This window comes from Simochromis diagramma, unplaced genomic scaffold (genome assembly GCF_900408965.1).
Source record: "Simochromis diagramma unplaced genomic scaffold, fSimDia1.1 OVJJ01000604.1, whole genome shotgun sequence".
Lineage (NCBI taxonomy): Eukaryota > Metazoa > Chordata > Actinopteri > Cichliformes > Cichlidae > Simochromis > Simochromis diagramma.
Window position 1 is genome coordinate 3088682 of NW_024387416.1, and position 24947 is coordinate 3113628.

A 24947-nucleotide genomic window follows, 5' to 3' on the forward strand; every position below is an offset into this window, starting at 1 on the left:
TGTAGAAACCCATGACCGTTAGACATGCATTTCGGGCGTATGACAGATCCAAACTGTACAAACATGTGAGTCACATCAAATTCCAAGCAAGTCTTTGTACTTAATATTGAGAGCAAACGAATTTAATAAATATTGAGGTTTTGAGTTTCACACCATGCACAGTTAATTTTTTTCTAATGAACAGTATACTGTTCATTAGATTTATAATATATTATAAACATGTACATTAAACATATTTAACAAACAAGATTTCTTGTTTTCTTTCTCATTATGTTTCTAAAACTAAGCTAAAAGTTCATCTATTCCTGTGTAAATAAATCTATAAAACAGTGACTGGAGGATGTAAATCTTTTCACCACAATACAAAGTGAGAAGTGAAACCTACTTTTTTTTGCACTTTAAAGGTCTGTGAACTAAAATGTAAAAATTATACAAACTATAAAGTAAATTTTCAGTGGAATTCGATTTTAAATTCGGCTCCAGTTTTTGTTTCATAATTAATTCTAAATTCTAACATGTTACATTTCATCCTAACAGACTTACGTAATTTGTCTCATTTTAAGGGGATTATTACTTTCTTTAATATTGTATTTTATATGCTGATTGTTTTTCTGTTTGTTTCACATCTGTTGTCAGTTATTTATGTTACCACAACTGAAATTATTTCTTCTTCTCCACCCGTTTATTCAGCTCAGGATTTTCTTTCCACTTCTTGACTTTATCAACTTTCAAATATCAACTCCTTCATAGTTTTCTTAAATTAGAAATATTTCTCAGTCACCTTACAGTCATGGGATCTCAGGCAATGGGCACATTATATAAGTACTACTTCTATTCTCCTGAAAATATTCATGAAGACAAAAAAACATCTAGCTAATCTATTTGGATTTGTCTTTTTAAATTAAATATTTTTGTTCTAATAGTTTTGTGGATACAAACTAATATGACAGGACTTGAAGGAAAGTAACACATTTACTCTCATTTGGGGCGACTGAACAGCATGTTGCCTTATCAGCACTGAGGTCTTTTGTTTGACGGTTCCACAGTGCCTCGCTCTGGCCGTGATGAAGTATCACACCCCTCTGCTCTTTTTATTACTGGGAATGTCTAGAAAGCACAAACCTTTAATAATCACAGCTGAGATCTTAAGCTGTAGTTATCCTTCCTTCCTCTTTCTTCCTCTTAAGCACTTAAAGGTTGCTGGGGATGGCTTGAAGACTATCCCAGCTTTTACAATGTAAAACTCAGGGTACACACTTTACAGTTCACCACTCATTATTGTAATTCCAAAAAGAATCACCGATTAACCTAAAAAAAGAAAGTTGTTGGACTGTGAGAGGGAGCCGGAGCACCCTCAGAGAACACAACATGCAAACAGCAGCCAGCAGATTCACATGCACGACCTTCTTGCTGTGAGGCAACAGTACCAACCACTGCACCACCGTGCTGACCTTAGAGTGCAGTCGTATGGTGGAAAATGTTACTGTGGATGCTTTAGATTATATTACATACAGAAAAAAGTACTGTTTTATTATTTTAGTGGGCAAAAGAGTCAAGATTGGACCTAAAGGATGTAAATGGAGAAGCACAGTGCATTTCTACTCAGTCTGAACACTCGACACAGCCTCATTCACACAGCTGCACACACATGATTAGGGGAAACTCAACGTTCAGTATCTTCTTTTTTCATCAAAAGACTTTCTCTGTATCTCAGCTCTGTTTGTTTTTGTCCTCCATTCATCCAGTTTCATGAGATAATTTTTTGGTACAAGGACTGGATTGAAAAATGACTGAAAAGAAGAAACTTTGAAAGAGTTTTAGAAGCCTGGAGGAAAAGCAGTGCTTGTTTAATCAAATGTAATAATACACATTGTTTAAATGTCCCAAAGTAAAGAGATCTCTCTGTGAACCTTTAATTCATCACCCTCTTGTGGCAGCAGCTGGCTACTGTTTGCACATGTGCATTGTGGTTTTTTATTCCGTTATAATTTAATACAAAACCCTTTAATTAAATTAGTGAGTTGAAGTAATATATGAAATATTAGTGTTAGGTAAGTCCCAGAGTTCAGTTTATTGGACATTAGCTACATTTAATGAGAAGATATGAGATCCAAATATTTGCTTATGTCAACACATGTTCATTTGATAAAGTTTACTGAACAAATTTGAATCATCACAACAACCAAAATGTTAGCAACAAATCATAAACTTTATTATTATAACTATGGTAACCATGTTCATGTTTGTAACCTGCCAACTCAAATACATTCTGTAGGTGTCACATTCTGAGGACTGTAAGTTCACACACTTTCAGACGTTTGCAGAGAGAAGAAGAAGTGTTTTGTAAAAACTTACAAGTCAGAGGGATTATTTGCTCAAACAGCAACCAGTGCAAACGTGTTTTGCTGGACTCTAAGAAGGAGAAAGATAGAGCCTGATAAGTCAAGTTTTTTAAAAAACAATGTGATTTTGTGCAACACAGTTCTTATTTAATCACATGCTGTTTGATTTATTTAAATCAGAAAACAAAGGAGGATACTGTGGGTGTTGAAGAGGAGAAGGCCCCACTTAAAAAGTAAGATATTGATTTGTAAATGTGTATTTTTGCTCAATATGTGAAGGTTCAGGTGAATAAACAAGTTTTTGTTAGCTTGCTGTTGTTTTTGTGTGTGTGTGTGGGGGGGGGGGGGGTGTCATGTAGGGGTGAGACGCAACAACTTTCAGTTCGTTGTTCGCAGCATTTATGTACGCAGCATTGAAACGTTCAAGGGAGAAACCTTTCAAAACAATTGGATCCTTTTCAGATCGACTTTTTACACTTTCCAACATGTCTCTGAAAAAATACACAAGAAAAGAAAAATTACAGCCCAACTCTTCTCTTCTGGCTCAAGAAGACAATATTCAAGTTCAGAAGATGTGCTTGGAAGAAATGCATGAGGAAAATCTCATGAACAAGCACAACAAGCAACACAAGACCCAGCCTGAGTACATCTATTACGTCTGGGAGAGTTTCTTTAAACAACGAAAGGAGATTATCTTCCTCAGAGAAGAAAATGAGAGAAAGACTGCTGAAGTAGATAAATTGTTCAGCCAGCTTCTTGAAAAGGAAGATATTCAGAAGGAGAAAGAAATGGAACTACAAGACGTGCGTGGAAGGAACTTTGAGCTCAAAGCAAAGCTTGATAAAGCAATAGAAAAACTCAAAGAAATCCTCCAGCAGAAGAAAAATGAGAAAGACAAGGACAAAAAGGATCAGGAGCTGCAATTAAAGCTTGATGAAGCTCTGCTAAAAAATACAGAAATCCTCCAAGAGAAGAAACGGCAGGACATAGAACTCCAAAACTTGGGGATAAAATACAAAGCATTGCTTCAAGAGAAAAAGCAACAACAGAAAGAAAGCGAGCTTGAAAGCGAGCTGAAAACAAAGCTTGATAAAGCACTGCAAAGAAATGACCAGATTCTTCAAGAAAAAGAACAACTGGAAATAAACCAGAGAGAAATGCGGTGCCAACTCCAAAGCATGGAGGAAAAATGCAGAGTCCTGGAAGTAAAACTTGATAAAACTGCAGTGCACAAGCAGAAATATCAAGAGCTGCTTCAAGAGAAAGAACAACAGGACATAAAGCAGAAAGAAGACAAACGTTTACTCCTGGACTTTGAGAGAGAAAACCAAAAGCTGCAAGAACTTTACAAGAAAATGAACTACAGGGCAACTGAGATGGAAGGAGAGAAGGAGAAACTGCAAAAACAGTGCTCAGCAATGCAGAGTCAGCTCAATGACATGCTGACAAAAAACACCGAACTCGAGGAACTTTTCAACACCTTGAAGTGCAAAAACACTGAGGTGCAGCTGCTAAAGCAGCAGCTCGAGAAAACAAATGAAGACCTGCAGTGCAAACTTCAAGAAACCGAGAGGAAAAGTCAGCAGTTAGAAGACACTCACAACAAATTACAAGAGCGTTACACAGAGATGCAGGAGGCAAAGGTAATGCAGGAGGAAACATCTAATGAGTTGAAAGAAAGGCTCAAAGACAAACAAGCCGAATTAGAAGAAGTGGAGAAAACATGCAGGAGACTTGAGAAGGAGAATACCGAAACAATCGATCAGCTGAGAACGCTGATCCTAGAGAAAAAGGTTCTCGTGGAAAAGCTCCTGGAAAAGAAGAAGAAACGCTTCCGCTTCTTCTGGAGGAAGGACACTCCTGCTTTTTCTTCTCTTTCTACTTTTCCCACTGCTGATGTCACCTCGTCTTCCTCCACCTCTGTTCCATCGTAATTTTGACCTCTCCTCTCCTGCCCTCTCCCTCTCTCCTGACACCTTGACACTTCTCCCTCCCCTAGCTCCCTTGAACTCCTAACACCTGTCCCATCTCCCTCCCCCCTCTCCCTCTCTTTTCACCCTCACCCCCCAGCCAGTCCCGACAGTTGACTGCCCCCTCTAGAGCCTGGTTCTGTCATAGGTTTCTTCCTTTACAGGGAGTTTTTCCTATCCACTGTCGCACCTAGTGCTTACTCAGAGGGGATTGTTGGGGTTTTCTCTTCTCTATCTCTTTCCTCCTTTCTATCCCTTTCCATTACCTACACCCCCCCCCCCTTCTATTTCCCCAAAAGTGTAATAATAAACACAATTAGCTGCATTTTAAATGTGTCTGATCAATGTCTTCATTCAAGAATGAATTGTCTTTGTCACAGAGTCATGTGTATTTTGTGTTTTCCCCGGGCTGGTGATCCTCGCGGTCGTTCAGCCCAGGAGTCCAGACTATTCGTGTTTTAATCACATTTAGTGTCACATTTTAGATCACCACAATAGTATATCCACAATTTAGGATTCAGGCATTTGTTTTAGTTTGATATTGTAATCATTCTATGATTGAGTAGTTTACAGAACCAGCAGTTAGCAGCAATAAATTCAAATCAATGACATTTGCAAGCATTCCTTTATACACATCATTTCAGTCAGGTTGAGGTCTGGACGTCCATGCTGTAGATTTGCTGCTGAGCTTGGGGTCATTATCCTGTTGCATGGCCTAATTTAGAAGAAGCTTTATCTGTCAGACAGACAGCCTCACATTTGACTCTAAAAATCTTTGGCATACAGAGGAGTTCGTTGACAACAAAGTGCTTTATTGCTTGTGTCTGCAGAAGAAGCTCAAATCACCACACTTGAACCAGCATATTTGACAGTGGGTTTGAGGTGTTTAAGTGTTTGAGTGTCTGAAATATCATTCCACTTGTAGAGGGTGGAGAGGCCAGCTTTTGAGCTGTCAGCAATCACAAAGAACCAATTAGAGCCAATCTGGAAGGCCTCAATATCATTGGGCTTAGAGATATTTTTCTATGTGTTTGCACTTTTCGTCCACACGTAAACGCCGTTTTCAGTCACTGAAAACAGAGATTTCTAAAGACGCCTGCCAGGGTGGATATTTTCAAAAACTCTGTTTTTGCATTTCTGTGTGGATGAGGAAAACGGAGAAAACGCAGCGTCAAAGGTGTGCACCTTTTTGACGTCACACTGTGCGCCACGTTATTGTTTCGGTAAAATGAATTTCTACAATACTGTTACTGTTAATTGTACTCTCTGCAGTGTTTAAATGATTACATATACACACACAGTTACCGTCCCTCCACACGTACAACTTGGTTCTGCTTCTATGCCTCATCTTTGTTTACTATTTCCCGCCGAGGCTTCTAGACTTCTGATTGGCCAACATTTCTACATGGTTAGTAATATATCGCCACCTGTTGCTTTGGCATGTTCCTAGTGTTTTCCTTCATTTCTGCATTTACATGTGGATGGGATTATTTTTTAAAATGAAAACAGAAAAGCTCCGTTTTCAAAAATACCCGTGTACGTGTGGACATAGCCAGAGAATATGAATGTTCTTTTTGTTTTCATATTTTAATTTATATTTAATTGTGTTGTGGTTTGCAGTGTTTTGTGTTGTTTCACTTTAAATTTGTTGAAAAGGAAGAAGCTGAAAATTTAAATAGTTAAAAGTTGAACTGTGAATAGTTGGCTTTTGTATTATATGATTTATTTATTACATTTCATGTGGAGTGAATAAATAAAAGTATATTTACGGTGGCCCCTAGAGACAAAGCATGTACAAACTCCAAAACACGTAAAACCTCAAAAGCACGTAAAAACTCCAAAACACGTACAAAAGACAACAGAAGTGCTCCAGGATGCTAGGCGCAGTGTTGAGCTTTTGTTACCTAGTGGCAACACAAGCCAGCAAGTACTAACGACCGGATTTGGCGTGTGGTAGTAACAGGTAAATGAACTTTTTTTTTTTTTAAATTATTTGAATATATATGAGTGCTTGTGTATAAATACACAAACCATACACATATGCTTTCAATTGTGTCATTTAAGTGATCTAGGTAGCTCTGTTTTGAAGTTCAGTTAATGTTAGAAATTTGTTTTGGAGTTTGTATGTGCTTTTTGGAGTTTGTATGTGTCTTGTCTCTAGGGGGCACCACATTTATTCATATATAAACATATATAAATAAAACCACTTTTTTAAACATTAGTAATTCCTTTTGTGCATAATTTTATATTATTATTAATAATAAATTAATTCAAGCAACAAAACGACCTGAAGAGCCGGCTCTTTTTAGTGAGCCGAGCCGAAAGAGCCGGTTCTCTAAAAAGAGCAGGAAATCCCATCACTAGTTTGTACGTGTTTTGAAGTTTGTACGTGCTTTGTCTCTAGGGGCCACCGTAAATATACTTTTATTTATTCACTCCACATAAAATGTAATAAATAAATCATATAATACAAAAACCAACTATTCACAGTTCAACTTTTAACTATTTAAATTTTCAGCTTCTTCCTTTTCAACAAATTTAAAACGAAACAACACAAAACGCTTCAAACCACAACACAATTAAATATAAGTTAAAATATGAAAACAAAAAGAAGATGCATATTCTCTGTCATATGGGCCTGCATGAATAAACTTTCTGAATCCTTTATCATCCGCAACTGAAAATAGTTATGGATGATTACTATACTTTTCTAATGTGACATTGTTGTCCCTGGCTCTCTCTCTCCCCCTCCCGCTCTGTTCCTGTGCTACTGCCAGTGTAGCTACCGCCCCTCCCCCCTTCTTCCCAGCGCAAAGCACAAGGCTCACGTGCAGAGTGAAGCGGGAAAAAAGTGCAAGAGTACGGTGGCCCCTAGAGACAAAGCACGTACAAACTCCAAAACACTTGCAAAATCCAAAACACTTACAAACTCCAAAACACATGCAAGCTCCAAAACACTTACAAAATACAAAACACATGCAAAATCCAAAACACGTGCAAAATACAAAACACGTGCAAAATCCAAAACACGTACAAAATCCAAAACACGTGCAAAATCCAAAACACACGCAAACTCCAAAGCACTTACAAAATCCAAAACACGTGCAAACTCCAAAACACGTACAAAATCCAAAACACGTGCAAAATCCAAAACACGTACAAAATCCAAAACACGTGCAAAATCCAAAACACGTACAAAATACAAAACACGTGCAAAATACAAAACACATGCAAACTCCAAAACACGCGCAAACTCCAAAACACATGCAAAATCCAAAACACACGCATACCCCAAAACACATGCAAATTCCAAAACACAACGGAAGTGCTCCAGGACGCTAGGGGCAGTGTTGAGCTTTTGTTACCTAGTAACTACACAAGACAGGAAGTACCAATGACCGGATTTGGGGTCTGCAGCCTTAAAGGCCGCATTTTAAGGCCGATTATGTCACAGCGACACGACGAAGACTGTCCCAATTCAAAGGCTGCTCGAAATGCGGCCCTCAAATGCGTCCTTAATTTCCCTGAATTTTAAGGATGGGTCGGTGTAGCCTTCATGGCCCAACATATCCCAGACTTCATAGCGCGGCGGTGGTGTGGATAATTTTGCCGAAAAAAAACGGCGGAAGCGGAGCGGACGAAGAGTAAACTTTCAGAAGTAAGTACTGAATATTATGTCACTTATTTATGCGCAAATGTTTTTATAATGAAAAACATTAAAACATTACTGTTGGCAACATGTCGGGAAAGTTATGTGACATTAGCGACGTTTGTACTAACTTGGTTTTAAAGCCTTTACTTCAAAATATTCGCCGTTCAATAGCTGACTTTAATCTTACAGAGAATGTGATGATTTTATGCGTAATTAAAGTCAGTCATGTCAGTCAGCTGACGGTTCACTCGTTAAGCTGAAAGAAAGATGCTTTAATCACAGGAGTCACACATGTGTCCACTGTACCATCTGGGAACTCTTCTTGTTTAGCACTCGTAATGACACAAACACTAAATCCTCCTTCTCTGGTGCTGTTTTGTAGCAGTGTGTACACCTGAGACTGTCACCTGTCTGTCTGTCCTGCACTCTCTCTCTGTTTCTTTCTCTCTGATTGTGGAATAAAAGTATGAACATGTATTTATAAGTCACATTTGTGTTTGAATCCTGCAGCTTATCACACATTTGATTTCTATGTGTGACACGTGCAAGTGTCCAGAGTGAGGACAGACTGAGGGACCCACTGCTGCACATCATCTGTGAGGCTTTGCACCCCTGATGATCCACCAGGACAATCTCAGCAGTATGTGAGGAAGAGGAGGAGGAAGAGCCAGCAGCGGCTGACAGATGGAGAGAATAGACAGACTGTTCCCTGTTTGTGAAGGACTGCTAGAAAAGTTTAAAATAACTAATTGTCTGTCCTGAATCAGTCTTATTAGGTAATGTTCAAATAATTTTTATCATTCCCGTGTTTTCAGTGTGGGAGAAAGTACTCAGGGCTTTCAGGTTACACACTATGAAAGGCAGCAACAAGTTTAATGTTCAGAAACCTAAAGTATGTATCAGCAGCAGAATGGAACTAAAAATAAATGTTTGTTTCAGTTCTATGAAGCTTTGGGTATTTTGGATTAGTAGCACTGCTGTGTTTGTTGCATCATATTGCTGTAATTGTTTATATGCTTTATATATTCTGAGGTAAGTTGATCTATAGTGTTACATCATATTCTATAAGGATGTTATGTGTTTGTATACTTTCTGCCCAGTTTGACCCATTTAGCAGAAGTCAGCCTGTTTAAGGCTCTGATATCGATTCTGTATGACGTAAAGCAGTTATGACATGGTCTGATTTTCTCACCCAATAAAGGAATATTTAATACATCAGTCTACTCTTCATTTTATCAGAAACGGTTATCACAGCTTGTACATTTTCTTTTTACACATGTATGTAAGCATTGAGCCAAATTTAGTAATGCCAACATACTGAAGGAACAACATTTGTCTCTTATATATGATACACCTATATATGCACTGTCAATATACATTTTGAACCAGCTGCAGATGTCAGAGTAACAACTGACTGACCCCCACATAAAGTGCGTTACAGTAGTCCACAGGGGAAGAAATAAAAGCATAGATCACGGTTTCAAAGTGCTGCCTAGAAAGAAAAGATTTCACTCTTGCCAGTCGCCTTAAATGATAAAAATGGACTGGTCCAACTTAAAACCTTGGGCAGTAACAACAGGTTTAAAATATACCTCCAGGGGTTCCAAATGAAAAGAAGAGGACTCACAGGGGCCACTGGGTCCAAACACCAACAAATCTGTTTTCTTTTCATTCAAATTTAAAAAGTTTAGAGCCAACCAAGCTTTAATGTCATCTAGGCATGTCAAGAGAGGTTTTATTCAGATGCCATCCTTCGGCTTCAGTGGCAAATAAATTTGGCAGTCATTCCTATATACTTGTCTTTGAGTGAAGATTTAAGGTGGTAAGACATGTAAATAACTGCAACTTGAATCTGTACTGAAGCTCAGTATTTGACACAGAGTTCATGTTCACTGCTGTAATAGCTAATAATGACTAATATAATAACCATAATATTGGCCATATTATATTTACATTACCAAAGTGATATGACTTTAGTCTTATGAACAACATTAGCTAATTGTTATTTACTAGCTAATCTTAAATGACTATTCAGTACAGAAATGAAGCCCAAAAATCACGTTTTACTGTCCTGTGGTCTCAGCCTCAGATACTTATCAAATCACACAAAGCTCTTGTAGAAACAAACAAACAAATGAAAAAAATATGTTCTCCTTCATTTCTGTCAAAAAAAGTTGTATGACACGTTTCCAGCTGTTAGTATCATGGTTGCTAGGCAACCTGGGAAGCGCGACGGAGACTAGAGCCCATGTGTTTGCAACAAACTTGCCGTTTATTTTGCAAATCGAGCTCAACACTGCCCCTAGCGTCCTGGAGCACTTCCGTTGTGATTTGGAGTTTGCATGTGTTTTGGATTTTGTACGTGTTTTGGAGTTTGTATGTGTTTTGGAGTTTGCATGTGTTTTGGATTTTGTACGTGTTTTGGAGTTTGCACGTGTTTTGGATTTTGTACGTGTTTTGTATTTTGCATGTGTTTTGGATTTTGTACGTGTTTTGGATTTTGCATGTGTTTTGGATTTTGTACGTGTTTTGGATTTTGCACGTGTTTTGGAGTTTGCATGTGTTTTGGATTTTGCACGTGTTTTGGAGTTTGCACGTGTTTTGGATTTTGCACGTGTTTTGGATTTTGTACGTGTTTTGGATTTTGCATGTGTTTTGGATTTTGTACGTGTTTTGGATTTTGCACGTGTTTTGGAGTTTGCATGTGTTTTGGAGTTTGTACGTGTTTTGGATTTTGCATGTGTTTTGGATTTTGCAAGGTGTTTTGGATTTTGCATGTGTTTTGGATTTTGTAGATGTTTTGGATTTTGTACCTGTCTTGGTGTTTGCACGTGTTTTGTATTTTGCGTGTGTTTTGTATTTTGTACCTGTTTTGGATTTTGTACCTGTCTCGATGTTTGCACGTGTCTTGGATTTTGTACGTGTTTTGGATTTTGTACGTGTTTTGGAGTTTGTACGTGTTTTGGAGTTTGCATGTGTTTTGGATTTTGTACGTGTTGAGGAGTTTGTGCGTGCTATTTGGAATTTGTAAGTGTTTTGGAGTTTATACATGCTTTGTCTCTAGGGGCCACCGTACAAGAGAGAGGGTGAGAGAAGGAAAAAAAAACGGCTCGCGTCAAAGACCCGGCTGTAGCCATTTCGTTCGCGACCAACACATCACTATGGTCGACATGGTACATTTTTCCACCAATAGGAAAGGGTGGGGATTTTTTGGTGTTTTTTTGCTCACAGGTGGAGAGTGCTTTGGAGCGTTTTCCTTTTAAAGCGCAGTTTTTACCGTTTCTTCCCGCAGTAAATATAAACGATAGTATTCAGAAAGAAAACCAAACATTGCGAATATTTTTATCATAACTCTGGTTTCACGTGGCCTATCAAGACAAACTTCAAAACACACACGTACAAACTCCAAAACACGTAAAAACTCCATAGCACATATAAACTCCATAGCACATATAAACTCTGAAGCAAGTGTGGCACTATGTTAAAGACAGAGACATGAAAATAGTAGCCCCCATTTTATTTTATACTCAGACACTTTCTTTTAGTAAGGCCACTGCAATGTCAGTTTTAATGTTATATAAGTTCCGCCAGCAGAGGAGCTCGGTCCTGTACGCATCGGTAGCTGAAGCGAAACTAGAAGAAGTAGTGTCAGTGGTGAAGAGGCAGCGTACGGCCTGCGCGCCAAAGAGAACTGATTGTCATATTTTTCTGTTTTTACAGGTAAACTGGGTGGTTGATAATGTAAAACAGAGGTTCTAAACGTGCCAGACAGCAGTGGCGATTAATGATAAATGTGTTGTGTGTGGCAAATGTTAAGCTAAAGAGCTAATTTACAAGTTGGTCCAGTTGTTAGCCTGTGCCGATCCAAATGTTAGACTACCGAAACTCTGTGAGCTTGGTGCAGGTATTTTTGGGTTAAAGTCACAATATATATGTTTTGCACAATAAGAGAAAATTTGAATTGCTTTATGTTTAGTTCATGAAGAGTGAATGCTGTAAAAATGTGTTAAGAAAATGTTTATTTGAAAGAGATTAGTTTGATAAATACAGTTAAGAAGACAGGTTCATAAATAGATTAAAACAGAAGTAAAAACAAGATAAAACTGTAAGGAGCGTTCACCATGGTGCTTGTGCATACAGTAAAATGTATTTTTGTGATTTAAGCAGTTTATAAGAGTGGTGCATGTGAATATGAAACTGTATAAGTTACTTGTATAAAGTAATGCCAGCTACACTAGAAGAAGTAGCGTCAGTGGTGAAGAGGCAGCGTACGGCATGAGAACTGATTGTCATATTTTTCTGTTTTTACAATTTACTGTAAAAAAAAAAAAAAATGTTGCACGGGAGATGAGTTGGCCCATCATTTCAGCGGTGTAACACACGTGCAAACCCCGAAGCACGTACAAACTCCAAAACACATACAAACTCTAAAACACGTAAAAACTCAGAAGCACGTAAAAACTCCAAAACACATACAAAACACAACAGAAGTGCTCCAGAATGCTAGGCGCAAGTATTGAGCTTTTGTTACCTAGTGGCAACACAAGCCAGCAAGTACCAACGACTGGATTTGGTGTGTGGTAGTAACAGGTAAATGAACTTTTTTTTTTAATTATTTGAATATATACGAGTGCTTGTGTTTAAATACACAAACCATACACATATGCTTTCAATTGTGTAATTTAAGTGATCTAGGTAGCTCTGTTTTGGAAGTTCAGTTAACACTAGAAATGTGTTTTGGAGTTTGTATGTGCTTTGGAAATTGGACGTGCTTTTTGGAGTTTGTATGTGCTTTGGAAATTGGACGTGCTTTTTGGAGTTTGGACGTGCTTTGTCTCTAGGGGCCACCGCATATATTTATATATAAAAATATATAAATAAAACCACTTTTTTTTACATCAGTAATTCCTTTTGTGCATAATTTTATATTATTATTAATAATACATTAATTCAAGCAACAAAACAACCAGAAGAGCCGGTTTGGAGCCGAAAGAGCCGGCTCTTTTTAGTGAGCCGAGCCGAAAGAGCCGGTTCTCTAAAAAGAGCCGGAAATCCCATCACTAAATCACATACGGGACCAGACAGTCACTTACCGACTAACACTGCAAAGCGGAATTGTTAAAGTTTTAATTTTAATTTCAATTCAGGTTAGACTTTTTTTGTGCACAACGCAGATTTTCTGTGCGCAGAGACCGTGTAGGCAGTGCGCAAGCGCGCAGCTTAGAGGGAACATTGCTATGTGACAATGCATGGCACAAAATGAACAAGAGGTTTCTATTTACTGAGTTAGTTTGAACAGCCTCTGAAGCAGAGGCAGACATTTGATACATCTGGGGCTTTGATACACCTGGGGCTTAGCCCTAAAGGGTAGTATGCATGTGGGATTTTTTGGGGGGGGGGGGGTAGAAATGACTGAAAGATTAATAGGCTCTGTTTTGAGTTATGTTAAAAAAAAAAGAATGACTTTATATAGGGAAAAATAAATATCACATCTGTAGGACACCTTAAATTAGTTTTTTAATTAAGCAGCAAGGCAGAACAAAGTCGGGGCTGTATCAAGACACGACTAAACCCCAATTCAACCAGACCCAGAACTGATCCAGAATTAAAACAGGACTACAACAGTTCAAAATCAGGACTACTTAGGACTTAACCAAAACAGAATCAGAACTAGATGATAGTAGCACTAAAATCATCATAGACCTGCACTACACTTATTTTTTAATTCTACCAAAGTACACTATTTAGATTGAGAAAAGTTTATATAATTATTTGGCCTTGTTGTGCAAACAAGCCTGCATAACTTAATAAATATAGAATTTGAAAAATAACAAACCTAAAAAGAAACACTAGGTACGAGATACATGTGTACCTATGATACGGTGATACTTTTGGTAAACAACAATTTGACTAACATGTGTCTCACCTGCTCTTGTTCCATCTCAGTTCTGTCTTCATTCTGCTCTCCATCTCCCTCTTTGTGCTGACAATCATCAAATATACAGTTGAAACCAGATATTTACATACTCTTCAGAAAACACAAACACTTTTTTAATTGTAAGATCAAATCAGACTAAATGTTTATTTTTTTTAGATTGATTAATATAAAAAACACATTTGTTAACTTTAAGAGTAAAGAGAGAAACTATCTGTATTTCTTAATTGTAAATGGCACCAAATTGTATTCAAAATTAAGCCACGTTTATGGAGCTCCACAATTCTTTTCCTGGTGTTTTGGTTGACATCTCTTGGTTTTCCCATTTCAAAGAAACAGGCTCTGTGTTTTGCCTTATATGCATCCACACGTGTGCTACCAATTTACTCACATGGACTCTACTAACCTATCAGAAGCTTCTTCAGCTCAGAATGGAATCCTCTGGAGTTTTCTTATTAATTAACAATAAACTTAGTGTATATGTACTCCTAAATTTGATGAAAGTAATAAAAAATAGACAGCTCTGTCTCTCTTTATTCTGACATTTAACTAATTCAAAATATATTTCAATATTTATTTATCCAAAACAAAACAAGTTTACTTTAAATTGATGTTGTACAGTAAAAAAATGTTATTGTGTTTTCAATAAAGTGTATGTAAATATCTGGTTTCAACTGTGAATATACTGCTGTGTATTGAAATTCCTCGTTTTGCATAGATATACTGAACAACATACAAAGCATAATATATAAAATAACATCTACCAGAGTTTTTTCTTTGAAAGAAGCCCCTTATGTCCATTCTTGTATATCAGTAAATTACTGAAACCGATTTATTTAGCCGTGGAGGGTAACAACTGAAAATATGAAATAAACATACATGTAAGCTAAGACTCTCTAAAGAAACAGCATTGTTGTTGTTCGGCTTTTCATTTCGCCATTTGTTGATTCACTCGAAGAGCAAGTAACGTAATATGGGTCAAGTGATCAGTTTGATATCAATCTTTTGTGATACACCGTCATATTTACATTATTTGTACAGTACAAATGATTTTCTTTGGTACCTGGTCAAACTTAAGCTCTCCTCTGTCTGCCTGGCTGCGTTTCTCCAACAGCGCATTGGCAGGCAGCAGCTCCCCCCGCCCCCTCAGTCAGCTTGGATCATACCAATATTAGGGGGGATTTACGCACAGTCGTAAATTCCCACAGTGTGCACTATGTGCTTCGAATATTGTGTTTAGTTTTTGTTTTATACAGTTGCCAGGCATCTAACTATGAAAAAATTACACTCCAAAAGACCCCGGGCTTCTGAAAAGACAAGGGATCCCTACCTGGGAAGTCACGACCGCTTGTCAGCCGTTAGCTCCTCCAGCTGATGGGCCTCGTTAGTAGCACCCTACTTAAATGGCACTCGCCATCAGAAAGGTTGCCTACCTTGAATAATACGTTATTCATGATAGGGAAACATAGTACTGGCAAATGTGATTACTGTGGGGTAGAGGAAACTGTAGAACATGTCATGTTGCAGTGTCAGAGGTATCAGGTTGAGAGGAGACATTTGATTCAAAATCTTAGTAACCTAAAAATCAAACTGGATCTGGTTGATTTGTTGCAAAAGGAATCGGGAAGTAAAAGTTATCAGGCCTTATTTCAGTTTTTAAAAGAGGGGAACCTGTTTGGCAGGATTTGAGAATTTTTTTTTTTTTTTTTGAGCATCGTTCCAGACCATACTCCATACCAGTTGGTGGCGGTAATGCACCTTTCAATTGTTTGCCAACCGCCAATATAACTGGAAAGAAAGAAAGGTTGCCTACCCCTGGTCTAGAAGAACAAAGTAAACTTCGGGAGAACGGACCAGTTAGTTTTAACAGTTCTTAAATTAACATGAGAAACATTTTTCACCAACAAATTCAGTTCAGTGGGTGGGTCAATGGGTCGTTCAGTAGGTGGTAAAAGTGGGCCTTTCATTTGGTCATTCAGTAGGCAAAAGGGGGTTGGAGTAGCATACAGCTACAAGGACATAAAAGTAGCCAACTTGTGATATGCTATGGTTAATTGCCACTCTGTTTCCGCAGGACACTGACTGAGAGAGAGAGAGACGACAACAGAAGATAACGGTTCAATTTTAATGTAAGTACTGTTTGTTGGGCTTTTAAGTGGTTGAACATGTAAAACTTGCATGTGCCATTCTCCTCATTTTTAAACTTTAAAACGTTTTTTCTTTAAGTTGTTTTTTTTTGGGGGGGGGTGGAAGCAAAGTTTGTGTGTGGATGTATTGTTGTTGTTCTTTGTTTGTTTTCTCATACTGTCAAAATAAACTAGATTGATATGCAGAGTTTTTCTCTCTCACTCTCTGCCTCTCACTCTTTGTATTTACAGTGCAAACAAGACGGAGAGAAACGTTGTCTATTGCCTGCTTTGTAAAAAGCCTCAACAGTCCATTCGCACACACCTGAGCAGAGTGTGTGCGAGAAACTGCACACCACAGGAATGTGAAGAAGAAGCTTCCAGAGCCATTGCTTCACAGAAGCTGTTTTCTAATGAAGGTAGATTCTGGAACTTCTCAGAGCTCCAGGAGTACTGCAAGGATGAAGAATCTTGCATTAAACTCTGCACTCGCCTTCAAACACGTGGATTTATCATCACTGACAGTCGTGCCAACAGCGAGGTATGATGACCTTATTGCCACTTCCACATATTGGATGACACATACACACTTTCAATAATGTCTTACCTCTGTCACATTTGCAATAGGTCTGATAAGAAGGAAATTCTTGCCGTGGCCAAGAAGGACATTGAATATTTCCACGCAAGACTTTCAGGCGGCGATTGCATCCCCACATTTGCAATGACTACCTTCAGACAGTACTGCGAGGTAGGGCTGGGCCATATTATACAGTTCACGGTAATACCGGTATAATGTTAGGCAACGATAGGAAAATGAAATATCGCGATAGAATGGGAGTAAAACGTGCATGCGCAGTGCCTTTGTTTTCATACGCACATGGCCGATTGTTGAGTGAAACAGATGAACCAGAATTGGTTTGTAAAAATGGTGCAACTTCCATGATGTGGAACTGGTTTGGTTTTTGTCCGTCAGATACACAACAAAGCACATTTTTTGCAGAACATGCAAGCGGCCGTTGTTATTGTCGTATTTGTCGGACTAAGATGCTCTTAAATCTGGGAGTAATCTGGGTCCTAAACTCTGTATGCTTCAGGTCAAACAACACTGCAGCATCACTGAGAGTTAAAAACTGTCTAAATTCTTTCATCTTTAATAAAATGATCAGCATTGCTGCTTTACCAGGTGTAACTATAAAGTTTAACTTCCAGGCATCCATGAAAACAAAATTTATTACATTTAACGGAGTTAGAAGTTAGCAGGAAGCTAGCGGAAGTTAGCTCGCTAGTTTCGCTAGTTACCTAAGCATGATATAGCATGTTCTGACTGAGAGATTTCTGAAAAAATTCAAACATACAGCTCTGCTATCACTTCCAACATAAATGAAGACAGGAAACTAAACAGCAGTGACGTTTGTAGGGTTACTGAAGTTGGGCTAGCTGGTATATAATGATGTGCTATGTGATCGCTAGCGACACAGCTATGTTAGCATAACATAAACAGTGAAGCTGGAGGACGAACACTAACACTTTTCCACTTATAAAAGTTAACGTGAAGGTTCCTCATGGTTAGAGACAAATGCAATCGCATGGCAGGATGCTGTAAACGGACCAAACTTCAGTCAGGAGAACAACTGAGATAATCCATCCACAATACAAGGTTAGTCATTAATATACTGCAACAACATGGGAATAGAGCAGCTGCCAGAGAATTCAACATTAATGAATCAATGGTACAGAAGTGGAGGAAGCAAGAAGAATGAGTTTAATAAAGTTTGATTTATCTGACTGCTTTGTTTCGCTTAATGTGCCTTATAATCCCGTGCACCTTATGGTCCGAAAAATGCGTACTGCACACTGCAGTCTAATGTTGCAAAGCACCTCTTTTTAACTTCAGTGGATATTATACATGGTTATGCTCAGGATATGTCAGCCCATTTCTACTGGAAATGCCTTTTGGTTAAACTTTCAGCAAGGAATTTGCATTTGCACTGTTACATTTTTATAAAGCTTTAATGTACATAAAACCAGCTTCTTGTTTAAGTGAAAATAAATGGAAGGTTGTGTTTTTGCGCTAGTAATGTTGTGGAGTTGTATTTTGTCTCGCATCAATTATATCGTCAGTTATATCGTTATCGCAAATTTTCAAATATATATCGTGATAAATATTTTTGGCCATATCGCCCTGCTCTACTGCGAGGCCATCCTGATTTTACAACATGGAATGACAGCAAATGCTGTTCAAGAACTTTGTGTAAGTGCGCCGCCAACAATAAAAGTGCACGATAAGTGAAATGACAGCTGATGTAAGTCTGTATTTCTTTAAGCTCCAACACTTTTTTTTTTTTTTTTTTTTTTTCCCCCCCACACACACATACACAGGTAGAGGACTGGATGGCATGGAAAGCAGTAGCTGATGGTGTTGAGCTGAGTTCCACAGCATTCAGTGGTAACTTGAGGATAACCAGCCAGGAAGAACAAGTAAGTCATTCATTCTCAGCAGCGACTCTCTTCTTACTCTATAGGGACCTTGTGAATTGATTTTATGAGATATTTAACATTGATTCCTTTTTTTCTCTGGAGTTGTTGGACTGCTATTTTAGGAACATCCGTGCAGTGTCCTTGCAAAATCAAATTGCTGGCAGCGATGACAGGGGCAATTTCTTCCTCGGAGAATGTGGGGTCCCACTGTCCAACCCATCATTAGATGTAAAATGCCTGAGAGCGAGGTGAGTGCTTGACATAACTGGATCAACAGCATATTAAGAAAGATTTGTTTCTTTGATCTGACAGAGAAACCCTAACCCTGTACTCATAACAGTCAGCCACATATGTTGCTGTATGTCAGAGATGTTCGCCCCTTGTATTTTAGCTTTTTCATCTCTCTTGGCTCTCTAATTCATTTGCATGCATTAAAAACCACAGATACCTGAGCACTGAACCTGAGGATGCTATGGCTGAGTCAGCATAAAGCTCAGTAGGAGGACTACAGACACCAGGACAGGCCAGGTACACTTTTTTTTTTTTTTTTTTAATATCACACAGTACCACAAGTCAACCTGTGTTACAAGTTTCCACATTTAAAAACTTTTGATGGATTTGATGCATCCCCCTCCTCTACACCTTTCATGTAGCACATCATCTACGCACCTGCCACACCAAGAATGGGATGCCTTCCCGGTCACCCTGAATGGAGAGCCACCATCCAAACGGCAGTGTGTACAGGCTGGCTTTCCACAGCACAGACACCACTACAAGGAATGGAGGGATATTCAGCTGAAGAAAAGAGTTGGGTACATTCTCGGTAAGGCCTGGGCATGTCATGTTAATGGAGCCTCTTCTGTTGCGTTGCTTTGTTTGTTTTGTATGCATTTCAGAATGAAAATACTTTAATAATCTCTAAGAAAATTATGTGGGTTACACTTGTGTAGAGACAATAGCAGTAACAGCCTGAACTAATTAAATAATACAATACATGTAAGTACAACCCACTCAATGTTATACACCAAAATTTACACAGATAGCTCAATTATAAATATAAGGAATATTTTAAGGTACAAATACGTGATTGACTAAAATGCATATGGTTGATTTTTCTTTTTTAAGCCGCAATAATCACTTGCATTATTTCTTGTACCTCGCTTTGTGACCACTTCGTTTAGGTCAGTCAATTGGCAGAAGAGGTAACCCACCTCAGCCTGCACTTGTGCAGATGGCTTTGGACAAGGAGAAATGGCACACCAACAAGCCCACTGTCAATGCCATCTTGCAGGCCTGGGTTGCTCCGCAGCCCAGTATACAAGACAACGAGTCCCTCATGTCTTCGATTGCAGAGCAGAAGTGGAAGGGCCTGGCTTTGCAAGACTTCGGGGAACGGAAGGGCAAAGGTAAAATGCACACATCATTTACACTACACTGTCTTTAAATTGCAAGTGAACGTTTCTAAGAGCCCTGTCATGACCGATGGTCTCTTTCAACTTACAGGTGTGATTGGACTTATGCCTTTCCGCAAAGGGGATATCGTGTGCGATTTCCACGGGACATACATCAGTGAAGCAGAAGGGAAACGGAGGCCCCAGTCGGGTATCTGTTCTTCTTCAGGGACGAGTGTGACCGAGGTATGTGCATCGATGCCACTGCATTCCCTTGTGCCTGTCATCCCGACATTGACACCTATGGAAGGCGAATGAACCATTCCCGGAAAAATCCCAACATCAAGCCCCAGAAGTTTACAATGAACTTCCCTGCAGGACCTCAGGAGACAATACTTTTCATTGCCCTGAAGGACATCACAGTTGGTGAGGAGCTGTTATGGGACTACAGAGTAACTCGGAAATCTTATGGTGGTGAAGGGGAAGACTTGGAGTGGCTGGACAGCTGACTTTGATTTTATCTGTTCTTTTGCTCTTCTCTTTGCATGGGGTTTTGTTTTGTTTTAATTTACATATTGAAATAAAGTGTCATGTTTCCAAATTTTACTCTGCTTCATATTGTATTATATACGTTCACCGTTTCGTGTTTTATTGTGAAAGTCTTGTGTTTCCATGTTCAGGTTTCTTGTTTTGCTTCCCCTGTGGCTCCATTTTAATTTCTCATCTGTGTTCCCCGCGTCTTGACGACTCCTGAAGAGCATGATGATTAACATAGCCAAGGCGATTATGAAACATGTCAGGTTTACAGAAGAATAATAATAATAAATGTGAGATACTAGCTCTACATGAGTGTCTCCTGCAGTTAATATGTAATACACAGATGAAAGATGAGGTGAGATATCTAGGCATTATCTCTTGTCATTTGAAAGATTAACTATTAACAGAAAATAAGAATATCTCAATAGACTTAGAACTTTCTATTCTAAGCCAATTTTAAACAGGTGCCTGCAGATTCTTTGGGAGAATTTGGACAGTCTGTCTGACATCTGCATTGACTCATATTTGTTTAACAGCCCGGGTCTGCGCTCAGGTATCGCACTTTGGATAAATAAGAGCCGCTAAGCAGCTTAGCAGTAAATAAAATGCGCAGAGAAGTCTGACGTGAAAGCCGTTTATCAGTAGTCAAGTACGCAAGTCCGTACAGCGCAATCGTTTGACAGTGTACTTGATGACATTTCTGTTACAGAGTTTTTACTGCCACCCCCTCTTAATTTAAATATGAACAGAAATTACACAGATAATTTAAAAATGTATCTTAAGCACGTTGGGACCATTCGCTTACATGTATTATGAAACAGATGGTTTGGCGACAGTGATCCAGGTAAATGCTACATGGACACCTGATCAGAGGACAAGGGCTTAAAAGGTGTCTGTGTGTCTGTATGTTTATGTAATTGTATATATGGAGGACAGATAGCCGCATCGATATGTTGCTCATCAATGACCAGCAATTAAGGGAGAGCTACCAAATGACAGTTTGCACAAATATGGCATTACATCCCAAGCCTCCACCGTCCCGGTAACAACAGATTACCATGGAGAATATGGTTTTCAGCTGAGATTTCAGAAGGCTGGTAAAGCAAAAATAAATACATAAATAAATAAAAATGATAACAATAATGAAAATGTCATTCTGCCTCATTCAAAATTTCCTAAAACCATACTGGCTGATCAGTTACTGTACAGTGAGATATTGTTTTTCTTACTCAAGCACATGAAGGTTGACTAGATCATAAGAGCGAAAGGTGAGCAGTGAAGCTGTTAGCGTGTTACTTGAAATCATAACAAATGCACTTTATAAAATAAATACCTAAAGGTTTTTCAGAAATTATTACATAGAATAACAAAGCCGTACTTTTACATATACTGAAAACAAAAAAAGCTTTATATTAAATGTACATAGTATCAGGGTAGGGGAGCTTGAAAGGAGCATGAAGTACAGGACATTTTAGTGTCTTGAGTCAGCTCCATACCTGGCTGAGAAGGACCATGGGTCAAAGCAGTCTCCAGCACCTGGCTGTGATGTCAGTTGAGAAAGAGATGCTTGAGAGACTTGACCACCAAAATGTGATAGACAGATTTACCAACCTCAAGCTGAGGCGACATAGGTTAAAAGAAAAGAAAAAATCTGCAGAGCCATAGTAGTATCTGCAGTAAAGATCTTTTCATACATTGTACCATAGGCCAAGGTGTCTCCATTTTCTAATTTTTTTAATAATATTTTGTACATTTCAAGGACTGTGTATTTTTGGAGTGTATTTTTTATGTATCTGTATTATATTATACATACACATTAAGAGTGTCGCTGAGCTCCAGTCTGTGTGGGATTATACGGTGTGAAACTTGACAGTACAGCTGTTGACTTATGCGGGATTTTAACCCTCGATATAGTCGATTGCCTGCCAATGTGTGTATGTGTTTGTGTATTGCCAGGAGCGGAGTGCGTTTTCTCACGGGAGTGGAGTCACGGTGTGGGAAGAAGAGTTATGGAGTTGCTTTTTCACCTTTTGGACATTCTGCACTGTGTGGGATTCTGGGGAGGAATGACCACATGGTCTACAGTGCCTGGGACTGTACATTGTGTAATTAGGCTTAGCATATGTGACAGTACATGGCACAAAATGAACAAGAGGTTTCCATTTACTGAGTTAGTTTGATCAGCCTCAGAATCACAAAACAACCACAATGGACCAAAGTGCTGAAAAGAAGATTAAATACATAAAAACAGATACAAACGAAAACCACATAAAAGAAGAAGGATTAAAAAAACAAAAAACTTTATGAAAATAAATAAATAATATTATAAAATAAAATCTCACATGGTGTCAAAGGCCAATAATCATCATAACAAAACCTGAATGTTGTCACTGAAATAATAACATACCATCCATTCATTCTCTAATCTTTTTCAGGGTCGCTTTATTTGCCCAACAACTTCACAAAAGCTGGAGAATTTATTGCTGTAGGATGTATATAATGTGCCTCTCTTTTTAAAGCCAAGAAGTCAGTAGTAAACAAAAAACCTACATTTCAAGGTCCTTAATCATCAGAAACGATTAAGCTAGACAGCCAATATTTTTATATATAGGCAAATGTATTAGAAATGTCTGTTTAAACACTTATTATTATTATCCATTAACTATTATTATTTTCACTTTGGCTTAAAAAAATATCTCCCTCTGCTGTTAGTGTAGACTACTGCAACTTCTGCATGAGTGTCCTTTCCACGCAATGGAGAGACAAAGAGTGAAATGGACACGGTAGATCAGTATGTCGATTACGCATTTTGCCTATCAAGTTGGAAGGTCCCAGGGAGCACAGTGGCCTCAGGGGTGGGTTTTTATAATCGATTTATCGATTAAAATCGATTCTGGCTTGGATAACGTCAAATCGATTCATTAAAATCCTGAATCGATTTTTTAATATAAATTTATTTTGCCCGAAATGCCAGAATCTCAGGTGAAACCTCACAAAATTTCAACAACCACCAAACAGCTAAGACAGTAAATGAGAGCAGGTACACGGTTTCTGCACAAAGACGTAAACACACAGCGCGCACCCACCGACGGATCAGAATCAGTGAGATGTCGCCTTTCTCACCTGACGGCACGGACACGGTCGGGGCTGAAAGCCGACAGCTGGCTGATTCTGATCTGTCTGTGCTTTGTGTTCACGCCCTTTTTGCTCTGATTCTAAAGCTGTTAGTTTTATCTCTCTCCAAACAATATTGACCGAACCAGCAGCAAAAGAAGATCCAAACTGCGCTTCAAATAAATATTGTCATGAATTTCCTCTGACTTTTACTGTTTTGCTTCCACCACTCTCAGAAAAATTATGGTTCTTCAGATGTCTTCATGGTTCTTTAAAGAACCATCATACGTCAAAGAACCTTTTTACTTTGTAGATGGTTCTTTAGCTATTACAAATGGTTCTTTAAAGAACAAAAGGTTCTTCATCCTTAGCTATCTGAGTTTGATGGTGTAAAATGGCATAAATATTTATTCACTTTAATGAGGGTGTGAATTATACTGCGTGTTTTGTTTGTGTGCGTGTGTTGGGTGGGGGGGGGGGGTTACCTGGTGATTACCCTTAAGAGCAGATGGTGGGATACTGAATATTCAAATAAAAGTTAGAAACACTTGCTTAAAAATATTCTGGTGGCAGGGCTGGGGGCCAAAGCCTAAGGACCCCCACCACCCACCCTGCAAACCCACTGATCACAAATAATGCGGTAACAGAATATAGAATTTATTATTAAGACGTTTATGAATATGGTGAATTTATAAATTAACAATCCATTCGGGGGATATTAGACAGATTCAGATACTGTACTTTAGCTTTAAATTTTAATAAAGTATTACTATTTTCTGCTTTAAGGCATTACTTTTGAGAATATAAAATATAATAAATATATATATATATATATAAGAAAATATAGCATAATGATAATACTAGTTACTGTGAACTTTACAAACCACACAGCAGTATGTAAAGTCAATATAAGATAAGTAAATAACAATTGCACATGTGATCTGAGTACTTGTTTATCACTGAGCAATTTATTAGTATTTGTGTGGAGCCAAATAAATGACAGGGAGAGAGAGAGAGATGGAGAGTGAGAGAGACGTTAGAACATAGGTGTCAAACTCTGGCCCGCGGGCCAAATTTGGCCCGCAGCCTACTTACATTTGGCCCGCGAAGCCATACCAAATTACTATCAGAGCTGGCCTGCTGGTATTATACAGCTAATATTGTTGTCTAGTATTAAGCTTTGCTTGTTCCATATTCAGTTTTTCAGCAAAACGTGTTTGAGTCCATAAGAAAAGATTCATTCTTATATCTGGAGGAATAAATATATTTCAATAAATATTAACGTTAGCCCGCGACTTTGTTCCAGTTTTGAATTTTGGCCCACTGTGTATTTGAGTTTGACACCCCTGCGTTAGAACAACCAAAGGGGGGGGGGGCACTGTAGGGATGCGCATGCGCACAC

General features: G+C 38.5%; 1 protein-coding gene across 2 annotated transcripts; it reads left to right on the top strand.

The window, feature by feature from the left end:
- Window positions 1-14912: 14912 nt before the first annotated feature.
- LOC120721695 lies at window positions 14913-23019 on the top strand. 2 transcript variants are annotated; one of them, XR_005693237.1, is made up of 9 exons: window positions 14913-16028; window positions 16278-16566; window positions 16653-16773; window positions 18405-18503; window positions 18606-18751; window positions 18948-19031; window positions 19157-19326; window positions 19685-19909; window positions 20007-23019. XR_005693237.1 is itself a non-coding variant. In XM_040012175.1 (3 exons), the coding sequence occupies exons 1-3, from the start codon at window positions 19116-19118 to the stop codon at window positions 20210-20212; spliced, it is 642 nt and encodes a 213-aa protein (XP_039868109.1). In that variant the 5' UTR covers window positions 19039-19115; the 3' UTR covers window positions 20213-23019. The 2 variants fall into 2 exon arrangements, 1 of the variants encoding a protein (XP_039868109.1); XM_040012175.1 differs by lacking the exons at window positions 14913-16028; window positions 16278-16566; window positions 16653-16773; ... (1 more) ...; window positions 18606-18751; window positions 18948-19031 and having other exon boundaries at window positions 19039-19326.
- Window positions 23020-24947: the final 1928 nt, after the last annotated feature.

Bases quoted from the DNA above. Each gene is read 5' to 3' on its own strand.
- LOC120721695 (XM_040012175.1), top strand. From the start codon at position 19,116: ATGGATTTGATGCATCCCCCTCCTCTACACCTTTCATGTAGCACATCA. The intron at 19,327-19,684 runs GTAAGGCCTGGG...CACTTCGTTTAG, and splicing joins AAGAGTTGGGTACATTCTCG to GTCAGTCAATTGGCAGAAGA. The intron at 19,910-20,006 runs GTAAAATGCACA...TTCAACTTACAG, and splicing joins CGGGGAACGGAAGGGCAAAG to GTGTGATTGGACTTATGCCT.